Source organism: Symphodus melops, assembly GCF_947650265.1.
Source record: "Symphodus melops genome assembly, chromosome: 7".
NCBI classification, from domain to species: Eukaryota; Metazoa; Chordata; class Actinopteri; order Labriformes; family Labridae; genus Symphodus; species Symphodus melops.
Window position 1 is genome coordinate 22774866 of NC_136697.1, and position 20038 is coordinate 22794903.

At 40.9% G+C, this 20038-nt stretch overlaps 3 protein-coding genes across 3 annotated transcripts; 2 read left to right on the forward strand and 1 right to left on the reverse strand.

Moving 5' to 3' along the window:
* Window positions 1-2216: 2216 nt before the first annotated feature.
* rheb (Ras homolog, mTORC1 binding) lies at window positions 2217-9499 on the forward strand. Its single transcript, XM_079347401.1, has 8 exons — window positions 2217-2528; window positions 3605-3676; window positions 4953-5020; window positions 5207-5289; window positions 5378-5434; window positions 5671-5718; window positions 6310-6391; window positions 8678-9499. Exons 1-8 carry the CDS (start codon window positions 2477-2479, stop codon window positions 8768-8770), a joined length of 555 nt encoding a protein of 184 aa, XP_079203527.1. The 5' UTR covers window positions 2217-2476; the 3' UTR covers window positions 8771-9499.
* Window positions 9500-11016: 1517 nt separating this feature from the next.
* ly97.3 (lymphocyte antigen 97, tandem duplicate 3) lies at window positions 11017-13127 on the reverse strand. Its single transcript, XM_079347402.1, has 4 exons — window positions 13043-13127; window positions 12686-12755; window positions 11909-12031; window positions 11017-11268 (listed from the first exon to the last, which is right to left on the reverse strand). The coding sequence occupies exons 2-4, from the start codon at window positions 12732-12734 to the stop codon at window positions 11147-11149; spliced, it is 294 nt and encodes a 97-aa protein (XP_079203528.1). The 5' UTR covers window positions 12735-12755; window positions 13043-13127; the 3' UTR covers window positions 11017-11146.
* Window positions 13128-14922: 1795 nt separating this feature from the next.
* Window positions 14923-17319, forward strand: LOC306826257 (gamma-crystallin N-A-like). The gene is made up of 4 exons (XM_079347457.1): window positions 14923-15024; window positions 15195-15443; window positions 15914-16059; window positions 17050-17319. Exons 1-4 carry the CDS (start codon window positions 15004-15006, stop codon window positions 17183-17185), a joined length of 552 nt encoding a protein of 183 aa, XP_079203583.1. The 5' UTR covers window positions 14923-15003; the 3' UTR covers window positions 17186-17319.
* The last annotated feature ends 2719 nt before the right edge of the window (window positions 17320-20038 follow it).

Sequence of the window (20038 nt, forward strand, 5' to 3'; positions counted from 1 at the left end):
GTGTGTGTGTGTGTGTGTGTGTGTGTGTGTGTGTGTGTGTGTGTGTGTGTGTGTGTGCGAGAAGTCATTGCAGGCACCCTTCAGCAATTTCAGTTGAGCTTTTTTTTTTTTTTTTTTTTTGACACCCAATGTCATGCAGAACAAATCGCCTATTGCTGACACCAGTGATTTCTTGTATCCAGTGCTGAGAAGTGTGTGTGGAGGCAAAACAGTTGGGTCTTACCGACGTGAGGACTTGGACAATTCTGTGATTAAGTAGTAATGGCGCGAGACGTGACAAGGAAACAAGGGATTTCATCGGTCACGGTGCAAGAAAAACTGCACACTCTTGGGTCTACTGGCTATTTTTGAGCAAGTGTGAAATACATTTTTGGAATATTTTGCACCTAAACTCTTTCAAATGTTATGAATATGTATAGTTACAGTTTTAAGGGATTGACACACAGAAAGTTTAGAAAAAAACAAATAGGACTGTTAATCATCCTCACCACCTTTGCCACGCCTGCCTCGAATTCCAGTGTCTGCTTCTGGGCTTAACCCTCTAATTGTGGCCGGAGATCCTCTGGTATTGTTGCATGCCTGTGGCTTGGTTATATTAAGACCTGGGTATTTTAACATCAATAATGGAATCCACTATCAGCTCCGATAATCAGGGATGTGTGCAGACTGATTTATGTGTTGTTGAGTTGCCGTGTCTTGCTCCTGGGACAGAGTTTTATTATTGTTCCGCACAGCTTGAGAAACAGATTAAGAAACCAACAGCAAGATATGAAAATAAGCATTCATTAGAAGGTGTTTCTTTGGCAATATATTGTGGTTGTTTGAGATTTTCAGAGACACACTTGGCTGCTCAAGTTGGTTCCTGTGAGAGGTAAAAATGGTGGTATGGGGACATCTACTGGACATTTTCAGGTATGTGAGGAGTGTTTTTTTATTCACATTATTGTTTGTATACGCTTTTTTTTCCTTACTGTTTTACTTTTGACGTAAATGATTTAAGCAAATCATAACACTGTTGTTTATCTGAATGTTTCATTTCATACCTAACCATATCATCACTTTTGTCTCATGTAGGCTTGTATATCTAAGGGAGTGTTGTTGTATACAGAGTACACAGGATGTTGAAAAGATCACGAGAGTAAGCGATGTAATAATGTAAAATGTGGATTAATTTACATGAGCTAAATTGTTGTTTCGGTAGTTCATTACATTTACAGAGTGCAGTGGTTCATGACAGATTTGGAGATGGTGGTTAAGGTGACACATGTGCTGTACAAATAAGCTGAATCATTATTTTTACAGGTAAGGTGGGAGCTTTTACACTGGGTTATTGCACAGTTCTGGCACAGTGTGTCTGTTTAGTGCTCATTTGAGTGACAGCCTGCATGGGGGAAGAAGCTGTGTCGGGGTGTTTTACCATATGCTCTGTAACACATGCCTGAGGGGAGGAGTCTTAACACTTTGTTTTCAGGATGTACATGGAAGTGGTCCGACCTTTTCCTGACCCCGGACTGGTATAAATCCTGGAGGGATAGCAGGGCGGCACTGATGAATACAATAATAAGAAAAAGCAGCAAAAATCAAGATAAACTTCAACATCTATCCAGAAAAACACAATGATACTACGTGCCATGCAGCAGGTTGAGGTATACTGTCTGAAAAAGTAAGATCAACTCAGAGATGTTTAACTTTGATTATTGATATCTTATCTCAGTGCATAGTAAAATTTTCTACATATATTCTTCATGTTGTAAATATATTATTTTGTAGTCTTTCCCATTTAAGTAATTAAAAAACCTGACTCATATTGAAGCCTTTCCCAACTAAAGACAGGATTATTTCTAACTAACTTAAATAAAACCTTGGGCTTTTTATTAACGTCTTATGATAATTAGGTTTCTTTATAGGCAACTGAATAAACACTATAATTTATAACGTTTAATAGGACTAGCCTACCATATACAGAGGTGAGAATACTTGATTGTTTACATGTGAATAATTCAATAAAAGAAGTCTCTGAAGGAGCAGGAAGTCAAGCTGCTCCCTGACCCACAGATATGAATGACAATCTGCTCATCCACCATAACGCGCCCGGCAGCCAATCATATTTCAGGAAAATGGGCCCTGTTTCCTGACGAACACATATATCATCCAATCAGAGCTTTACAACAGGCATCAGCGCCCACCTTTATTCCTCGTGCAGCCAATTAGGTGGAAGCAGTAATTACTAATTCATTACATTGCAAAGGGGAGTGACGCAGTTATTGTACATCCATAGCTACTCCATGCTTTGCTAGATGACCTGAAATAACACTTTTGGACGTCAAAATCCGTTGTAAAAACCAACGAAGAAGAGGCATTCCTGCTGACATTTAGAAGCTGTATGTCGAACATCTGCTCCCCTTGAATTTGGATGCCATTCCGGTTGGAGGTTGCGGTACACCCCGAGGACTAGATGCGATAACCAGGACGAGACATGCCGCAGCCGAAATCACGAAAAATCGCCATCCTCGGGTACAGATCCGTAGGTGAGTTTCCCGGGGAGGAGGCTCAGGTTTTTTTTTGTTTTTTTTTAATCTTAAAGGGTTTGGGATGCGACACAGGGGTCGATTTTCAGCGGCCTCTCTGGTCCATGTAAATGCATCACAGGAGGTCTACGCCTTCTATAATGGACTTAAATTACTAAGAGCACGAGCTGTCACGTTGCATCTCAGCGCGTGCGAATGAGCGCACCACCAGGTGATGTGCGTGGCGTTGATGGGGTTTGTTACACAAGGCCTTCCTATAACATAATGTACGGGATTATTATTTTAGCGCGAAGTGGTGTCAATGATGAATCCCCCCCCCCCTCCCCCCTCCTCCCCGGCGGCGTTGGTCGCGTGCAGGCCCGTGTGAAGGACCACCTGATTTGACGCATCCCTGTGCAGTTTATTTCAGTGTGGTTGTAGCAGAAGCAGCGCAGTTTGTGTGAGGATGCTCCGGACGTCAAGATGGCACACAGATAGCACGGCTGGAGGCCCAGATAGCAAACCAACCCGTAACGAAACACTCTTTTAAGTCATTTTCCCCCACAGTGACGTCTAGATAATGTCACCTCAAAGGCTGCAATTTAAAGGTTTTTTTTTTTTTTTTTTAATGTGATGGGCCTTTCAGAAAGTATAGTTGGCGTTTAAATGATGAACGAAGACGTGTGCTGCAGTATAATCTCCCGTTATGTTAATATGAGAAGCAGCTGTCTGAGGCCTCTCCGCCTTTATAAACCAATGAGCTTCAATTAGATGGACATTATTATCATGCTTTTCACAGTGTAGCTCAATGGTCACTTCTTTAGTGCAAGTGTACAAATGTGTGTTTCATCCTTGTCTCTCTGGCTGGTTAATTTACACACATAAGAGAGTCAGACAAAAAAACACACACACACCTATACACACACACACACACACACACACACACACACACACACACAGTGCCACCTCTGAAATAATCATCCAGTATTTAGATTTAAAGGTGTCAACAGTGACAGTGTTTTTTTTCTCTCCACATTTTGAATCAGCTGTTTCAATGTAAAGGCTCAATGTTGACTATAGTCCTCTGTGTTTTGCAGGAAAGTCCTCCTTGACCATTCAGTTTGTGGAGGGCCAGTTTGTTGACTCCTATGACCCGACAATAGAAAACAGTAAGTAGATGATTTTTTACTACGTCCTGATACGCAAACAGGGTTTCCCCAATCTGATCCTGCAGCATCTCTCTGTGGCAATAGACTGAACTAAAGTCAATAGTACTATTGTCACGTAAGCAGAGGTGGTTTTCAGACAGGTTGCTGTAAGACTTTATGGAAAACTCTGGACAAAAAAAAAAATGCGTTAAACACAGTGAAAATGTGTTACGTCTGTTAAAGTCTACGTATCACAAGATTTAGGCCTGTGAAGTCTGCCTGCTGTTTCCAAAGCTTCCAGATAGTTTCCGATAGTTAGATAGCGGATACTCAAACTATAAGAGCGACAGAGCTGCACGCTAAAGACGCCTACTGAACATGATAGAAATCGTCACGCAGGACCGTCAAAGACACAAGGTGCATCAATGTTCACATATATATATATATATATATATATATATATATATATATATATATATATATATATGTCCAAAATGTTGCATTCCTTCTTGAATAGTTCCCCTGGATGAAAGATTCTGCATCTTAATTTGATTTAAAGCAGAGAGAAACTGAGTTTATCCGAGCTGTGTGTAAAGTGTCCATCAGTTTGAACTAATCCCATGAACACACAGTCTAAACGCTGCCGACGATGCAGCGGGACTTAACTTGGGGTTAAATTTTGCCCAAGGACACGGGAGCTGGGGGATTGAACCCTTACTTTCCTGTTGAGCCGTCCATATTGGTCATACAAGTTTACATCCCGAGCTCGGAGCGACTTTAGCACAGTGTAGTTTAGTTTTCTTCTGTAGGAGAGAACATACAGTAATTCATCAGCCTCCTGAACACACACACATTCCCAGACACTCAGGAGATTCGAGTCTAAACCTCCCCTGTAGGCTGTTTTTCCCGACATGTACGCTCGCACATCACCCCGTGTTTCTCGACTGTGTGGTCCGTATCTATAAATAAAGTCGGGATGGTTAACATATAGTGAAGTGTCAGCGTTATCAGCGTGAAGCTGCAGGCAGAGCGATGCCTCAGCCCTGCTGGAGATAATATGACCCATCTCCCGGCAGATATTGACGTTTCTGCGCTGAATGAACTCAGTGGCACGGAGAAAGGATCCATAACGGGAGCTGTGTCTTGAGATTTGCACACTGAAAACGTCGTAGAGTAATGAAGACGCTGTCAGCTCCATAGTACAGCGTGTAGAGATGTACTGTGGTGTGGTGTTGAAGTGTTAAATCTGGATGATCTACGCTGAGTATTTAACACGTCTCCTCTCCTCTACCTGCAGCATTTACTAAAATGATCACAATAAATGGACAAGAGTACCATCTTCAGCTGGTGGACACAGCAGGACAGGTATGAGTCAGTGTGTGACTGTCGTCTGTCAGCCTCGTATTGATTTGAATGCCAAATGTTGTGTTCCCATGATTGTGTTATTGGAATAGTTTGCTGTTAATTCTGCTTCATTAATTAGTCAGATGACATTTAATTCTTCTTCTTCAGCTTTGCATACTAATCACTTAAACGTCTCTGCCTCTGCAGGACGAGTACTCCATCTTCCCACAGACGTACTCCATAGATATCAACGGGTACATTCTGGTCTATTCAGTCACGTCTAATAAAAGGTAATCTTCTGCTTTAATAAGGCAAACCGTTTCTGTCTTCTTATGAATGATGAAGGGGGGGAAAAAATGTTTCCCTCGTGTCTTTCAGCTTTGAAGTTGTTCAAGTTATCCATGAAAAACTATTGGACATGGTGGGAAAAGTTCAGTAAGTACTGCTTCTTCCTTTTCTATTTCTTCCTCTCCCACCGCTTCTTCTTCCATTTCATTTTCCTCGTCCTCTTCTTCTTCTTCTTCTTCTTCTTTTCTACGTTTTCTTCTTCTTCTTCTTCTTCTTCTTCTTCTTCTTCTTCTTCCTGCCCTCTTGAACCCAGGCTTTTTAAACTGGATGTAATTCATCATTCCAGCCTGACAATATGCTGTGTACTTCTCCCTCTCATGCAGAGTTCCAATTATGCTCGTTGGGAACAAGAACGACCTACATATGGAGCGGTACGTCCAATCACACTCCTTCATTGTCCATGAGGTCAAACTGTAGAGAGTTCTCGGTATACACAGGAAGTAGCACTTGACAGATTAAGTCACTTTGCTGTATCTTTTCTGCGGGCTGTTAATGGCAGGAACACCAAACTCAACATGCAGCCTGACACATGATGCACTAAAGCTCTGAGTGTACTTTCTTTTAACTGATCATCCTCGCGTGTTCTTCGCTGGTTTGGCGCGTTGGTTGTGCTCGTTCTCAGAACTTAACACTAGTTAAAGTGGGAAACTACCCGCACTATGACGTGTCCTCTCTCAGATCTTCTGTTTTGTGTGGTGCTCCCTCTAGAGGAGTCCTCCAGTAATACGCGAGGTTCAAAAGGAAACTATGTTAGAGCTTTACCAGGAATACAGACAGGATTTGAATGTGTAGCTCACTGATCATTCTGAAGAAGACGTGAAGTCATCTCTGTGTGTATGTTCACTCCATGGAAGAGTTCATCTGAGCAGTTTCTTTAGAAGCTGACACTGAAATATTTACACTTAATCTCCTTCTGTCCCTCTGTGTGTGTGTGTGTGTGTGTGTGTGTTTTCTGTCTTTAGAGTAATCAGTTGTGAAGAAGGAAAAGCATTAGCTGACTCCTGGAACGCTGCCTTCATGGAGTCCTCGGCTAAAGAGAACCAGGTAAGAGTGTGACGCAGCAGGGCGGCGCTGAGGCAGCCAGCTTCCTCTTTATGTTCCAGGCCTGTTTCATTGGAATGACGTTTCCAGCTCTTACACACTTATCGCATGTTTACATCCGTAGTTGTTTGAGTTCTGAACAGTCACAAAGTTCAGTGTGATTAGTTGGGCTGAAGGACTCACTCAGTTTGATTCAGAATCCTTAAAGGCACAATGCATGAAATGTGAAATATCTACCTTCATTAAAATGGACTAATGGACTGTTGTCGTTGTTGAGTACTTACATTGCATCAAATATTATGGACAGTTATCAAAGCCAAAGAATCCCTCCCATAATACCACGCCCTCCTCGCCCTCCTATATTCTTATAGTCGTACCCTGCGAGGCCCCCTAGTGGTGACATTGACAGACTCTGGGTTTAAACGCTAAGTCAGTGGTGGAGCCTGTGTGAAGTCCTCTTTGGCTCTGAATGGACATTTCAGAAAACTAAATTACATTATCTGAGCTTGTACACTTCAATTTTGTACCCACATCTTTTTTTTGAAGGACAGGCAGTTTCAAAGATGGAGCTGGGAATTCTGCAGTCAATTCCAAGTCATTTAGTGAGACAGAGAGAGAGAGGTCGGCTCTTCATTGTCATCGTAAAAAACCCACAACAAAACGTTGTTGGCAGCAATCCTGTACGGCCTGCAGCTCTACAAAATCTGGTCACATATGAAAATATAGAAATATATTCAAAGTGATGCTGTGTACTTCTCCCTCTCATGTGGAGAGTTTTGAGTTTTTTCTCCCAGATGCCTCCAAATCCTCCATCCTCCAGAGACACACCGAAGCCCTCAGCACACGGATGTTTTCTGTGACAAGTCTAAACGTCAGCGCGTGAGGACACTGCAGCAGCCGACTGAACAGATTAGTAGACTTCTAAAGAGAGGAGTAGACGAGAAGCCTTTTATCACACGACATGTCAGCCGAACGAAACTGTTTGTGGCGAATCAAAGGTTGTTACAGCACAAACACGACATGGAGCAGTCGGGGGGGGGGGGATTGTTCGGCGTGGGCGACCACACGTTGATGTTGAGTCAGGTGTGATAATGATCCAAGACGTCTGACTTGCTTGACTGTTACAGTGCATTTGTCAGTTTTGGAGGACATCGCTATATGGACAGCAGAAGTTTATGGGATGATGTCAAGTTGCATTCTGGGAAGTGTAGTCTCTGACTGTTAATAAAGGTCAGAGTATTTCTGTACGTCTGCTGAATACAGTTTGACCATCATTGTTCATGCATTTTTTCAAATTCAGTAAAAATTCCATTAGTAAAAAAAAAAGTGTAAATAAATGCATTCAGTTGATCTTTGAGATTATTCCTGTCAGACCTCAGCCTCGATACTTTTTATGGAAAGTGTTTTAATTCAGTGACTTCCTCTCTACAGGGTCAAAAACCGTTTGAGCTTTAAACACGTTAGCTGCAAAGCGTCACACTGCAAACATAAATATAATTAGATCATCAAAATGAATCTGTGTGACGCTGCACTGTAACCGTAGCTCTTCTATCCTACACATAGATTATATATCAGCGTCTGTTTCATCTGAAGCACTTTGAAGAGTCTGGTTGTTTGATCGTGCTCTTCACATCAGGAGTGAAGGAATCGACAATAAAAACAGAGCAATGGGACCAAGTGTCCAGTTACAGGCAGCGTAGTGACTTCATGCTGCTTCACTGTGTTTAGTCTGGACTCAAACGAGGTGAGCAGAGTGAGCAGAGATCTAAGGTTCCTGATACATTTTAAACATGTCAGAAATGTATTCCATCCCTAGATTAACTTTGAACCTTTTGAAAAGCTGTGCTCCTTTTTTTAGCCCTGGTCAGAGCTTTAGCTGCAGCTGTTTTGTCGTCTTTCTCTGAAGTCCAGTTGGAAGGCCCTTGCAGTAGTCAACCCGACCTGAAATATAAACGATCAAGTCACGCAGCTCTAACATTAGCTCCTTACAATGTCTTCATTCTGATTTAGGGAGGGGCTTTCGCTCGGCTGGAAGAATAAGTAAACAGAAATAAATTCACTTCACCTCTTTCCCCTCCTCCTAGTGGGGATCGCTTCAGTGCTTCATATTCAGGAAGTCTGCGTATCTGCTCAAAGTCAAATTGGCAAACAGTGAAGCTCTGTTTTGCTTAAAGCCAGGGATGAACTCCACTGGATGTAGTGTGTGCTGCTGGGAAATTCAGAGTATCGTGACTGAGACACGTGACAGCGTTTGTGAGCGTGTTTGTGTGTCTTCTCGTCTTTTTTCAGACGGCTGTGGAGGTTTTCCGGAGGATGATCCTGGAGGCAGAGAAGATGGACGGCGGCGTGCAGCCAGGGAAAACCTCCTGCTCCATGATGTAGAGCCGCCCAATCAACACACAGGACACTGCACTGGGAAATCCCGTTACTTGAAGGCTAGCTGCCAGTTCTCCTCCACCTCAGCTGACTCCACCCCCTCCAGGGTCCTAAATATCCGATACTGTCTATTTACGGCTCTGATTCCACTGTTATTATCAGTACTCCCTTTTGACATCCTCGTTTTTCTTTGTGTGTTTGATAAGAAAATGAAGGATGAGTGGTGGTTCCTGTGTCTTACATTCCCACAATCCACCTCTCTTCCTCTATCTCTGTGCTCGGCACTGATGCAAAACACAGAACATCATTTGGGTGTATCAGAAAAAATGTTTTTCCTGTGCTCGGTAATGACGACAACCTTAACCAAGGCCAGAGATGGTAGGGGCTTGATGCGTCTCAGCTTCTCATTATGTAGCTCCCATATATAGGCTACGAGCCCTCCGCTGTTTAAATAACAAGAGATAAGAGAAATGTCACGTCTGCCATGCACACGCTCTGAGAATGAATAAATGAATCCAGACGTTTCTTCTGATACATCATCAGCTGTTTGGCCTCGGCGATATATACAGCTCTTTTTCTACTTCATTTCCACGCAGTGCCCACTTCTCTCTGTCCCTCGTTTGTTTTCATAGCGGTTTCTGTCAGCCAAAAATTTCTGCATCCATTTTCTAATGTTGAAAATGTTGTACAAATGTTTTTGATTGTAATCATTAAAGCAAAAAGTGGTTATGTAAAGCGGGGCTGAGTGTGATCATTAACTTCGGCTAATGACCTGGGAGGCGAGGCCACTTCGGTAACTGAGCGTCTTTAAATGGGGCGGCGGTAGACTAGTGGTTAGTGCGTGTGTCTAATGCACGGGGGGCCATCGTCCTGAAAGCAGGCTGCCTGAGTTTGAATCAGACATGTGGCTCCTTTACTGCATGTCTCCTCTCACTCACTCTCTCTCTCTCTCTCTCTCTCTCTCTCTCTCTCTCTCTCTCTCTCTCTCTCTACCCCATTTCTGACTATCCACTGTCCTCTCTCCATATAAAAGCATAAACAGCTAAATAAACCTTTAAAAAGAAAGAAAGACAGTTCATACTACATATTCATTATTACAAAAAAAAGTGGGTGATGTATAAACAAGTTTTAATATTCAGGGTATAAAATAGTACAGGGTTCAATTGCATTGTGGGTAATCTTAGTATTTGGGATTCAGTCCCCAGCGACTAATTTTCAGAAACTTTGTTCCACTTTTGTGCTGCAAAATACACAACAACAAAGTTAAAGCACAAATAGGATTTCAAAATGTTGTCGAGCTTTATTTAAATAAACGGTCAGGTGTGAGGGCGGGATGAGTCGAGTTATTCCACATTTGAAATATCTGTACTTTGTTAAAGTCATGGAATGTTCTGTAATGCAGCGGTTCTCAGCTGGAGGGTCGGGACCCGCATGTGGGTCGCAGAGCTGTTTTCAGTGGGTCACAAATGAGTGCCTGGAAATCTATGACAGTCAAACAGTCCTCGAGATGCTTTTTGAAACATGTCTTCATGTTCTGCCACATTTTTTTGTCTAAACTGCTGAGGTCATGCGGCAGCCATCTTTCATTAAATTAAGGTGACTGGTCACGATGGCTTCACTGATCAGATTCCACTTTGGAACTTTTTGCCCATTGATGCTTACTTTCAATCAAACCCACAACAATGCACTCCTAATAACGCAGCTTATTAACATATCTGGAGAAATGACACCTGAGCATAGATTATAAAACCTGGTAATGCATATTCATATTCATGTTTATTTGATGCTTTGAAGAAAGTCAGAAGTGCTTGAAGAGGTTGTTTTTCTTTTCTGAGGAACTTTTTGATTTACGTCATTATTGCCCACTCCTTGTTTCTTTGATGATTTTGCTCTGTGATGTTAACAATGCTTTTTATTATATTATAATTATCATGCTGCTTTTCTTTTAACAGCCTAGATTATCACTCACTGAGAGTGTGTGCTCTGTAACATGTCATTAAAAGACGCCTGTTTTGGCAGTGTAGTAAATTACTTTGCATAACAACGACGACCCCACACTAGTGGTTTCACACATTACAGGAATCGAAATGTTTATGTTAATGCTTTGATTTGCTTTTGAAGGTAATAAAGAGGCATTGATATTCATTTCAGTCTGTCTCATAACCAGTTAAAACTCCCCGCAGGAGCGTTTTTTATACATGGGTCAAAGACTCCACTTATATCCAGGTATGAGAGGGGCAAAACACACTCGCTTTTTCTCAGATTGTTTTATTTTATTTTATTTTTTTCTTTACAAAGACGCTGCTTTGATTTCAGACATGTTTGTAAAACCTGAAGTTTTTCGGTTTAAACGTCGTCATTAAACAATACTCCAGTATGTTCTCATTTACTCTCAGTTGAGAAGGTGTTGCACATATCTTCAGTACAGCAGCTTATGTTAATAAAGGAGTTCATCTTCAGCATCTCGCAGTCGGTCAGCTTCATGCATTTCTGGTACTGTGCAACTAAGAAAGGAAAAAATCAGAACGAAGGAAAGCTTATAAATGTTTCATTTAATGTTAACACAGAATTAATATCTCTGTTGTTGCCCTGAGCTTAGTTTTTGTTAATTTAGGTCCAATGGTTTTCAGACGTCTTCTACAGTAAACATGATGAAGGTTCTCAGCAGAGGATTATACGCTGTCTTAAAGGAGCAATACGTAAGCTATACTGTATTAAATCATTAAAGGACCAGACTATATTACCAGGCAAACCAACAAGCATTGCAGCGATGAAAGCGGGCAAGCGAACTGGTTTAGATAAGCGTTTCTACCCGAGCTAAAAAGCCTCTATATGTTGCGACTAAGCTCCACGAACAGAAACAGGGTGAGACTCAGACAAATGCCAGAGATGCTTCTGAGAAATGGAGAGCGGTAAGAACACAACCGAGTCGGCTAAACACTGAAGCTTCAGTTTCTGCGACATGTGAACTTGCTTGTACACTGACTCTATGTGGAGGGGACGTGGGGAAACAGCTCTCTCCAGCGTTTTGAATTTGGACTGCAGAACCCATTTTAAACACGAGGTATCAGAGTCACATATTGCTCCTTTAAATCGTATGAATTTTTGATTGGCAAAATAATTTGAGGATGTCAGGAAGCTCACATGGTTTTCGGAGGAACTTGGCAGCACCACATGCGTCCTTCTCTGGTGGACAGGTCTCCACAGTGAGCTCACAGGATCCTCCGGCCTTTTTGGAGACACAGCGGTGACAGTCCAGGGCTTCACCTACACAAACACCAACATGAAAACTGTCTCTTTTGATCTTTCCTCATAAACAGGTAGCGACTGTAGGACCAAGTAATCTGAGTAGGAGAGAAGCATCCCATGAGAGCTGATGAAAAGAACAACAGCACTTGTTTGACTTTTTAGTCAAGTTAAGTATCGATCCGCCTCAGAAAGTCAATAAACATTAAGTCATAACCTATGTCTATATAATCTGATACCTCAGAATCACATGATAGACTCTTATTTAACTGGTTACATGACAAATGAAAATATGCAGGTGTTGAACTCAATATCAGCACTCATGAAATGCCTCTTGTCCAATCAGAACACTCGGTCAGAACCAAATGTATGATTCTTTTTTTATTACTATTTGCTGCATGTAGAACTTAGAAAGCAATATCCCACCTGTGGTGTTGAACTAAGAATTAGCTGTGCTGTCGTTAACTTTGGCACAAAGTAACCATGACTTTTTAAATATTATCTTCTTTTTTAGATAAGACTACAAAGTCTCAGAACGAAAAGAATGCCTCGTGAGTTTCTGTCTGATCTGCTGAGCTTGTTTTTATCAGTCTTTGTGTGCACTAAAGGGACAGCAGACGTCCCTGTTGCACAGCAGGATTTGTTTATTCAGTAGAGAATCAGTGACAGACTCACCGGCTGTAAACAGCAGGGCCAAACTCAGAGCCAAGACCACCAACTTCATTGTTCTGTCCAGTGATGCAGCCTATATGAGACAGAGGTAAAAGCACGCCTTGGATAATCAAGTTTGATTTAATTTGTTCACATTCGTTTCATGATCCCAATCAAAGCAGCATTTTTTTAAAGGTGGCTCCCTTATTTCTAGGAACTGATTTAAAATCAATGATTTCAAAATTAAGAAAACGGAGCAAAACCAGACATGTTTGATTATGTATGGCAAAAATTGTGAAGCAAGAATTGACTTAAAATAATAAAAGAAAAGTAGACATCTTTAATCTAAAAAGAGCAAAAAAGCCTTGTGTTTTCACATACCTCCCTGTTCTGTCCGCTTCTGTTCCTGCGAGTGACTGAGACGTCTTCATCGACTCCCCTTCTTTTTTATACCCGTTCATACTTTGTCCTGTCATGGTAACGTCCCATTAAGTGCAGTATCTCTGCTGTGTCAATATGCTCAGCTCCTCGCTCGCCCTGCATGGGTACACTGTGTTCAGGGGTTACACTCCCAACCCTTCAATTCCTGCATTATGCAAGAGCTGTCCTCCCTGTGTCCACTGCTGAGGAGAATTTATGAGACTTTTATTATTTTCAAATACCAACATGTGCATGTGTCACTGGCTCAAATAAAGATTTTCATTTGTTGGATTTTCACCTACAAGCACTGAAGGTGCAATATGTTTGCTTATGGTGGATATAAACATAAGGTGTTTTACATTTTGCTCTCTCCTTTTTATGTAGAAAGTGTGCATCAAGAAATGATTGGAAAAAATATAAAAGACCAAAACATTTTCAATGTTGAAGGAAAAACACAACCTCCATTATATGTTACTTTAGTTCAATTCATAACAAATTACAGCATGCAACATATTGCTCAATATAGACACCACTGGCTGAATGAATACACCCTTTAAAGATGAACTCACAAAGAATCCATTGAAGTGTCTCAAAAAGGCCAACTGATGAATAAATGGAGTGAAATCTAATTACATAGAGTGCAGAGTCTATGCGATGTTTAAATAATGACATAGAACTGCTGCTTTAGTGTGATTGTCAAACCTTGATATCCTTTCTCATCTCTAAATGTGCTTTTTTTTCTCTGCTGAAAGACGGGCTGAAGTAATGCCCTTCATGAAAAACAGGTTTTAGGATCTGTTTAATAGCTTGCCCAACCTGCCTGACCTTCAGACTGGTGGTCTTTCAATGTTGCGATCGAGGCGCTATTGACACCAAGCAGTTACATACAACCTGGCTGATCGGATCACTAGTGCACAGCTCTGAGTTGTTCACACCACAATAGTGTTAGATGGGACCACAAACCCATATTTTGTTCAAATCTGCCCCTGTCAAATTTGCATTGAAAAATGAAACCAGTGTGCAAATAATCAGTGTACAGTTCCTCATGTTTCCTCTTCGGGCTGGCTGAAACCCCCCAAAAAGAAACTCCTTTAAATGTCCATACTTTTCACAATGTACATGTGTAGAAATGTACGTTTTTACAACCTGGTACAAAATCTCTATAACATATTTCTTCATGGTATTTTATGTACAGTTTTGATTAGGGCTTTTTTAAAAAACGACAATGGATGACATCACCTGGACAACACCTATGATTTGTACAGTTGGTTTACACCTTTACTTCCATGGATCACCCAGGATCCATGTCAGTATCAGGTGTAAACAGAGTCTGAGAGTTTATGTTTATGGAGTGACGGTCTAAATAGATTCATTGTTTTTTTGGGAGGATTAGCAGAAACATTCACAGGATGGTTTTGAAAAAAAAAAAAAATTGGCTAGTAATCTACTTTAGGGAATGACAACTGATGTGCTTAGTGAAGTAGTCTGAGAATGGGACTGGGACCACACCCCACTGTGTCTACATTTTCCTAGTCTCTCAATCGTTAAATCACACAACAGATTTCTAGCTTGAACTGTCTCACTGCTTTCACTTTGGCTTTCTTGTTTGTTTTCCTCATGTCTGGAAAAGATCCAAATATTACTCTACAAAACCAACTCAGTCTAACATCCCTCCCAAAGCCCAGTCAAAGCAAAATACCCCTCGTATTGTTTGGCCCCTCCAGAGCCAAACTCCAATATCAGCACTGGCCCATGTAAGAGAAACTGCCCAGGTTGCAAAACATCTAAACCCCCCATTGTTGTGCTTTTGTGTCCTCAGCCTCGCGATATCGCCGCTCTCTTTTTTGCTCATATATATCGGGGTGTCCACATTTTCCCACTCTTATACTGTGTGACTAGTTTGGGAGAGAAAACAGTGGAAAATGTCTCAGTACTCAGGAAAGGTGAGTACCAAAACAAGGAGTGTGATGAAGCAAAAACAAACAAAATACACAAGCCAATAACAGAGTCAACCACAGATATTACTGCTGTACAACATGGCTCAAGTATTCATGCTCAGAGTGTGCAACATGTTTTTTGTTAGGGGAGAAATAATTAACACTTTTCTATTTAGATCGTGTTCTATGAGGGGAAATGTTTCACTGGGAGGAAGCTGGAGATCTGCAGTGACTGCGACAACTTCCAGGACCGTGGCTTCATGAATAGAGTCAACTCTGTCCGTGTGGAGAGCGGGGCCTTCATCTGCTACGACCATCCAGACTTCAAGGGCCAGCAGTACATTCTGGAGCACGGAGAATACCCTGAATTCCAGCGCTGGAATGGCCATAACGATCACATGGGCTCCTGCAGGCCAATCAGAATGGTAGGAGTGTGGGTGTGTTTGTATGAGTGTGTGTGTGTGTGTGGGGGGGGAAAGAAAAAAAAACAGGGGCAGACAAATATTTGTTTGTTAGAAGAAAAAACATTGACATATGCGCAGCCTCGTCTGTGTACATTTAATTTTATTTTTTTTAGATAAATCAAAGTCAAAATAATGTTAATTGTGTATTTAATGATGTAGGGACTTGTATTCTCGCAGCCCATTGGTACATAGACAGCTTGCAGTTTTCACAAAACATATTTCCTCCATGAGCTGAAAGAAAACCACATGTATTCTGAGCAACTGAGACGTAGACTGTGGGCACTACAGATCGTCCTCCGCATGCACATTTGACCTTTAGATTTCTATAAGCGTCTTTGCGTAACTCTTTGTACCTGCCACACAGAGATGGAGGCCTTGCTCATGTTTATTGCTATGACTCAGTGAGAGTGTTCATGTCATTGTCCTCCCAGCATGGAGAGCATTACAGGATGGAGCTGTTCGAGGGAGACGACTTCACCGGCCAGTGTGTGGAGCTGTGCGAAGACACTCCCTTCCTGCAGGCTCGAGGACTCACCAAGAACTGCGTCAACTCCATCAAGGTTTACGGAGATGGAGGGTATGTGTCTCTGCAATAATGAAGAGTCAGGGTTAAATGAGCCGCATTGTTAATGGACCCATTTGTAGTTGCTAAAAGAAGTGAGAATCCTCTCAAAATGTCAAAGGGAACATTTGGTCTACATGGTTTTTTCAGTAAATTAACTCAGTTTCTAGCCTTGGACATTTTATACAGGACATAAAAAAGTCCACTTTACTTGAAAAAAAATGGGTGGAACAATATTAAGACGGGTGAAGGGGTGATCTGTTTAGAGATCAGTATTCTTACGATTATGAAATGGATATTTAGCACCAGTGACTCGAGTCAGGACAATGATATATTGATGTAACGTTATTTTTTTTCCACACCTATTCATCCCAGTATTAATTTATAACGTCCGAGCTACTCTTGATAGGTAACTAACACACTGTTGACGTCTTAAAGGGGACTATTTTCTAGTCAGGGAGGAGGATCAGAGGATGTCTTTTATAATGGTATTATAAAATTTAGTTTTTAAGAGAAACTGTAAAATTGGTCATTTTAATTTTTGTCCCATATGTGATTTTTTTTTGTTTTGCATTTGGTTCCCAATTATGCCTCTATGCCCTGCTGATAAGTTACATAACCATCCCTAATGGCCCTTAGTTGCCATGCACCCAAACAGCATTACCACTTATAATAGAGCAGAGCCGCATTAATGCGAGCTCACCCAGCAGTAACTATTTGCTCTCTATCCAACCACATGGCCCTTATTGGTCACCATAACCCCACCTTGTAGACAAATGAGGACATAAAATACTCCCAATAAGGAAAGGTTTCTTATTACCTGCACAGCTACATAGTTCAAGAACTGACCCTTTAATTCACAAACATGACTCTCACACAGTGAGCCAATTAAAAGAGATAGTAAGAAGTATACTATAAACTTCACTCTCTATCGCGTGGATTACAAGAAATACTGCATTTCTAAGACTGCCTTAAATCTCTCTTAATATTACTTCTCTCAAACAGCTGGGTGTTGTACGAGGAGCCAAACTACCGTGGGCGCATGTACATCGTGGAGAGAGGAAACTACAACTCCTTCACACAGTGGCAGGCTGAGAGCCCCACAATCCAGTCAGTCCGCAGGGTAGCAAACTACTTCTGAAGCAGTCCTCAGTCTGTGGCAACGTTACTGCAGGGATGAGATCATCCACCGGGAGAAAACGCACCATACTGTCAAGTAATGTCACGCTCACTCTGTGGGTCTGTAAAATAATAAAATATGAAGAAAATGTTTGACATTGCTCGCTGTTTTATTTTTGTATTGGATTATTCAACGGCTGAAATAAAGTAGTGCATTTATGGCATCTTCCATCTTATTTCTACCTCTGTTTCTGCTTTTGTGCTTGCTCGATGTGAAATTCTTAGCATAACCCCTCACTTTATTATTGTAAGAAGTGCTGCCAGCTATGATTCAGGTAATTGCTTTCCATTATAGCTATGCCAGCCATAAATAATAAACCGTTAAGTGTTTTGCCTTCCACATTACTGAGTTACATGAAACACTCTTGATACTGCTAAACACTCAAAGATGGATGGATTGAAAGTATATTTGTTTAGGGGAGAAAAACAAACTTGTTTAAAATTGTGAAGAAAAAAAAAAAACCTAAACAAAGTGCACTGATTTAAACCAAGCAGCAGCTTTTTAGCAGCTTTATCACCACATGTAAGTGCATGTTTGGCAGCCAGCAGTGAACAATAGATCCTGTGTGCTCCCTACATATACAGTGAATAAATCAAGAATGAAAGAGAGATATTGCACAGGTTGAAGCAGTAGCTCCACCTGCCCCGGGGAGCTCTGCTACCACCTAGTGTCATTTATCTATTTTACTGTGAAGTCGTGACACTCACCTCTGGGCTTTTTCAGAGTTATTTCAATGCGGACTTTCTACAACAATGAAAGCACACAGAAGCATACCTGTGTTTCTTCTTCGTCTGATTTCTCCCTGATTAAAGTTGTTGTGGATGGCCAGTGACCTGCTACACTCAAATAGATAAAAAGATCTTTATCACTCACACATTCATTCAGCTTTCATTTCTTATAATAAACATTTTACTCTTTTGTTGTCTATTTCTTTGTCTGAATGTGGTTTTTGGTTGTATCAGTGACTGCATGAAAAGATGGATCACAACCTCCTAGTAGTTGTATAGATGTGAGGCTATCACACAGTAAAGTCAGTGTCGTTTGGAGCCAGAGTAAACTCTGCATGGATATTCTTGTGTATTTCAGTGTCAAGTTCTTTTTAATGCTGATTATGACAAGTCCTTTACAAATAAACTCTTCTATCATTATATACGATTAAAAAAATACATTTATAGTTTCAATTCAATTCAAATTCAATTGAAAAAACATTATATTTGTCCTTGGGGGGCAAATCAAAGGCTGGTTGAAAATGGTTGATTGAGAACAAATAACTGTAGAATAAACCTTGCATTATGTGTGATCCTTTAAGGGTCAATATTTTGCACACACATGTGCAGTATTTTCACATGCAATGCAGTTAAGCTAGTGACACATGTTGTCTTTAACTGCCTGTTAAATCTCTATTTGCTCATATTTTTCTTTTTTATGCACCACTGCATCATTTCCCCACCTGCTCTCATTCTTCTTAAGGTCACACCGTGGTTGTGACTCTCTTGGACCTTTAATGGGCACTCCTGTGCTTTCTCTTCCAACTGTCATGACAACAGATCATCTATCTTTACTGAGTTTCGCTCACTGCCTCTCTCGAGTTACGGGGGTCAATATAAAGGACAGCTTAATGAGGAAATGCTTTGTCTTGGGTTACACTCAGCAGCACTAGTTAAAGGGCGATTACCTGTAGCTAACCTTATTCCTGGCCCATTTGCTGCTTGAATTGGGCGGGTGTCACCAACACGCCATTAGTCTGGATGTCAAAGATGAGAGTGAGAAAGAGGGACATGCAAGCAGTAATGCTTAATGGCACTCTAACAATGTCATTGTTGATTTTCTATGAAGATGGGATTTATTTTCCGAAACAAAAGACATCAGTTTTGAAGTCTTTAGTGCTGTAAAGTGCATTTGAGACGTTGTTTTATAGTTACAGACACCTAGACATTTCATAGACATTTAATTTGATAAACAGACCTTGATGACTTGCTTTAATGGAGATAAGTGTTTCTTCTTGTGTGGAGAAAACAAAAGAGAAGCATGCCAAATCAGGGAGGAAAAAAACAACCTTAACTTTAACTCGACTATGATAAAAACGTTTAATGTAAATGTTGGGTGGAAGCCTCGAGGAGACAACACAAGCAAAGCACATATTTTCATCAAATCTGTAGCCTAGTGTCAAAGATTATCAGGCATGAGACAACAGAAGGAGTCTTAACTATTTTTGAACATGATTATGTTTAGGTGTTGGTGAAGATTAGTGTCGCACAGTTCCTGTTTTCAGATAATAATAAATATAATCCCAAGTGATTCATCTAAACTATGGCTGTATTTCTATTGTGGTTTTGCCATTTGTGACAAATGTAAAATGTAACACTGCCTGTGGGTGAAAAGAATAACTGGAAGAAATGCATTTGTTGTATCCTTCAACTTCAAATTAGGTCAGCTATTTTTAGCGCTAACACTTATGCATAAAAGATCATCGAGATGGAAAATCTTCCTAAATTATCATAGTGTTTGTGTCGGACATATATTTATCACTTTATTGATAATGACTTAAGAGCTACGAATTCATGATTAAAATGTTTATTCAGAGGTGAATAATGCTTTACAGCCATACGGTTGTCTGTCTTTATATGTCGTCGTTCATATAATTTTAGTTACACAAGAGACTTGATATATGTCTAAGTCTAAGTTATGAAAAATGAGCAGGCAGTAAAGGAAATCTTGTTTGAATTCTCAGGGTACATGACAGAACCGAGAAAAGTAGACTACAAAATACCAACTCCGACCACAGAAAGTGCAAGTGTAGTATTTGCTGGCACC

Bases quoted from the DNA above. Each gene is read 5' to 3' on its own strand.
- rheb (XM_079347401.1), top strand. From the start codon at position 2,477: ATGCCGCAGCCGAAATCACGAAAAATCGCCATCCTCGGGTACAGATCC. The intron at 3,677-4,952 runs GTAAGTAGATGA...CTCTACCTGCAG, and splicing joins TGACCCGACAATAGAAAACA to CATTTACTAAAATGATCACA. The intron at 5,290-5,377 runs GTAATCTTCTGC...CGTGTCTTTCAG, and splicing joins TCAGTCACGTCTAATAAAAG to CTTTGAAGTTGTTCAAGTTA.
- ly97.3 (XM_079347402.1), bottom strand. From the start codon at position 12,734: ATGAAGTTGGTGGTCTTGGCTCTGAGTTTGGCCCTGCTGTTTACAGCC. The intron at 12,032-12,685 runs GTGAGTCTGTCA...GTGTTTGTGTAG, and splicing joins GGCCCTGCTGTTTACAGCCG to GTGAAGCCCTGGACTGTCAC. The intron at 11,269-11,908 runs GTGAGCTTCCTG...TTCCTTTCTTAG, and splicing joins CAAGTTCCTCCGAAAACCAT to TTGCACAGTACCAGAAATGC.
- LOC306826257 (XM_079347457.1), top strand. From the start codon at position 15,004: ATGTCTCAGTACTCAGGAAAG. The intron at 15,025-15,194 runs GTGAGTACCAAA...TTTTCTATTTAG, and splicing joins TGTCTCAGTACTCAGGAAAG to ATCGTGTTCTATGAGGGGAA. The intron at 15,444-15,913 runs GTAGGAGTGTGG...TTGTCCTCCCAG, and splicing joins CCTGCAGGCCAATCAGAATG to CATGGAGAGCATTACAGGAT.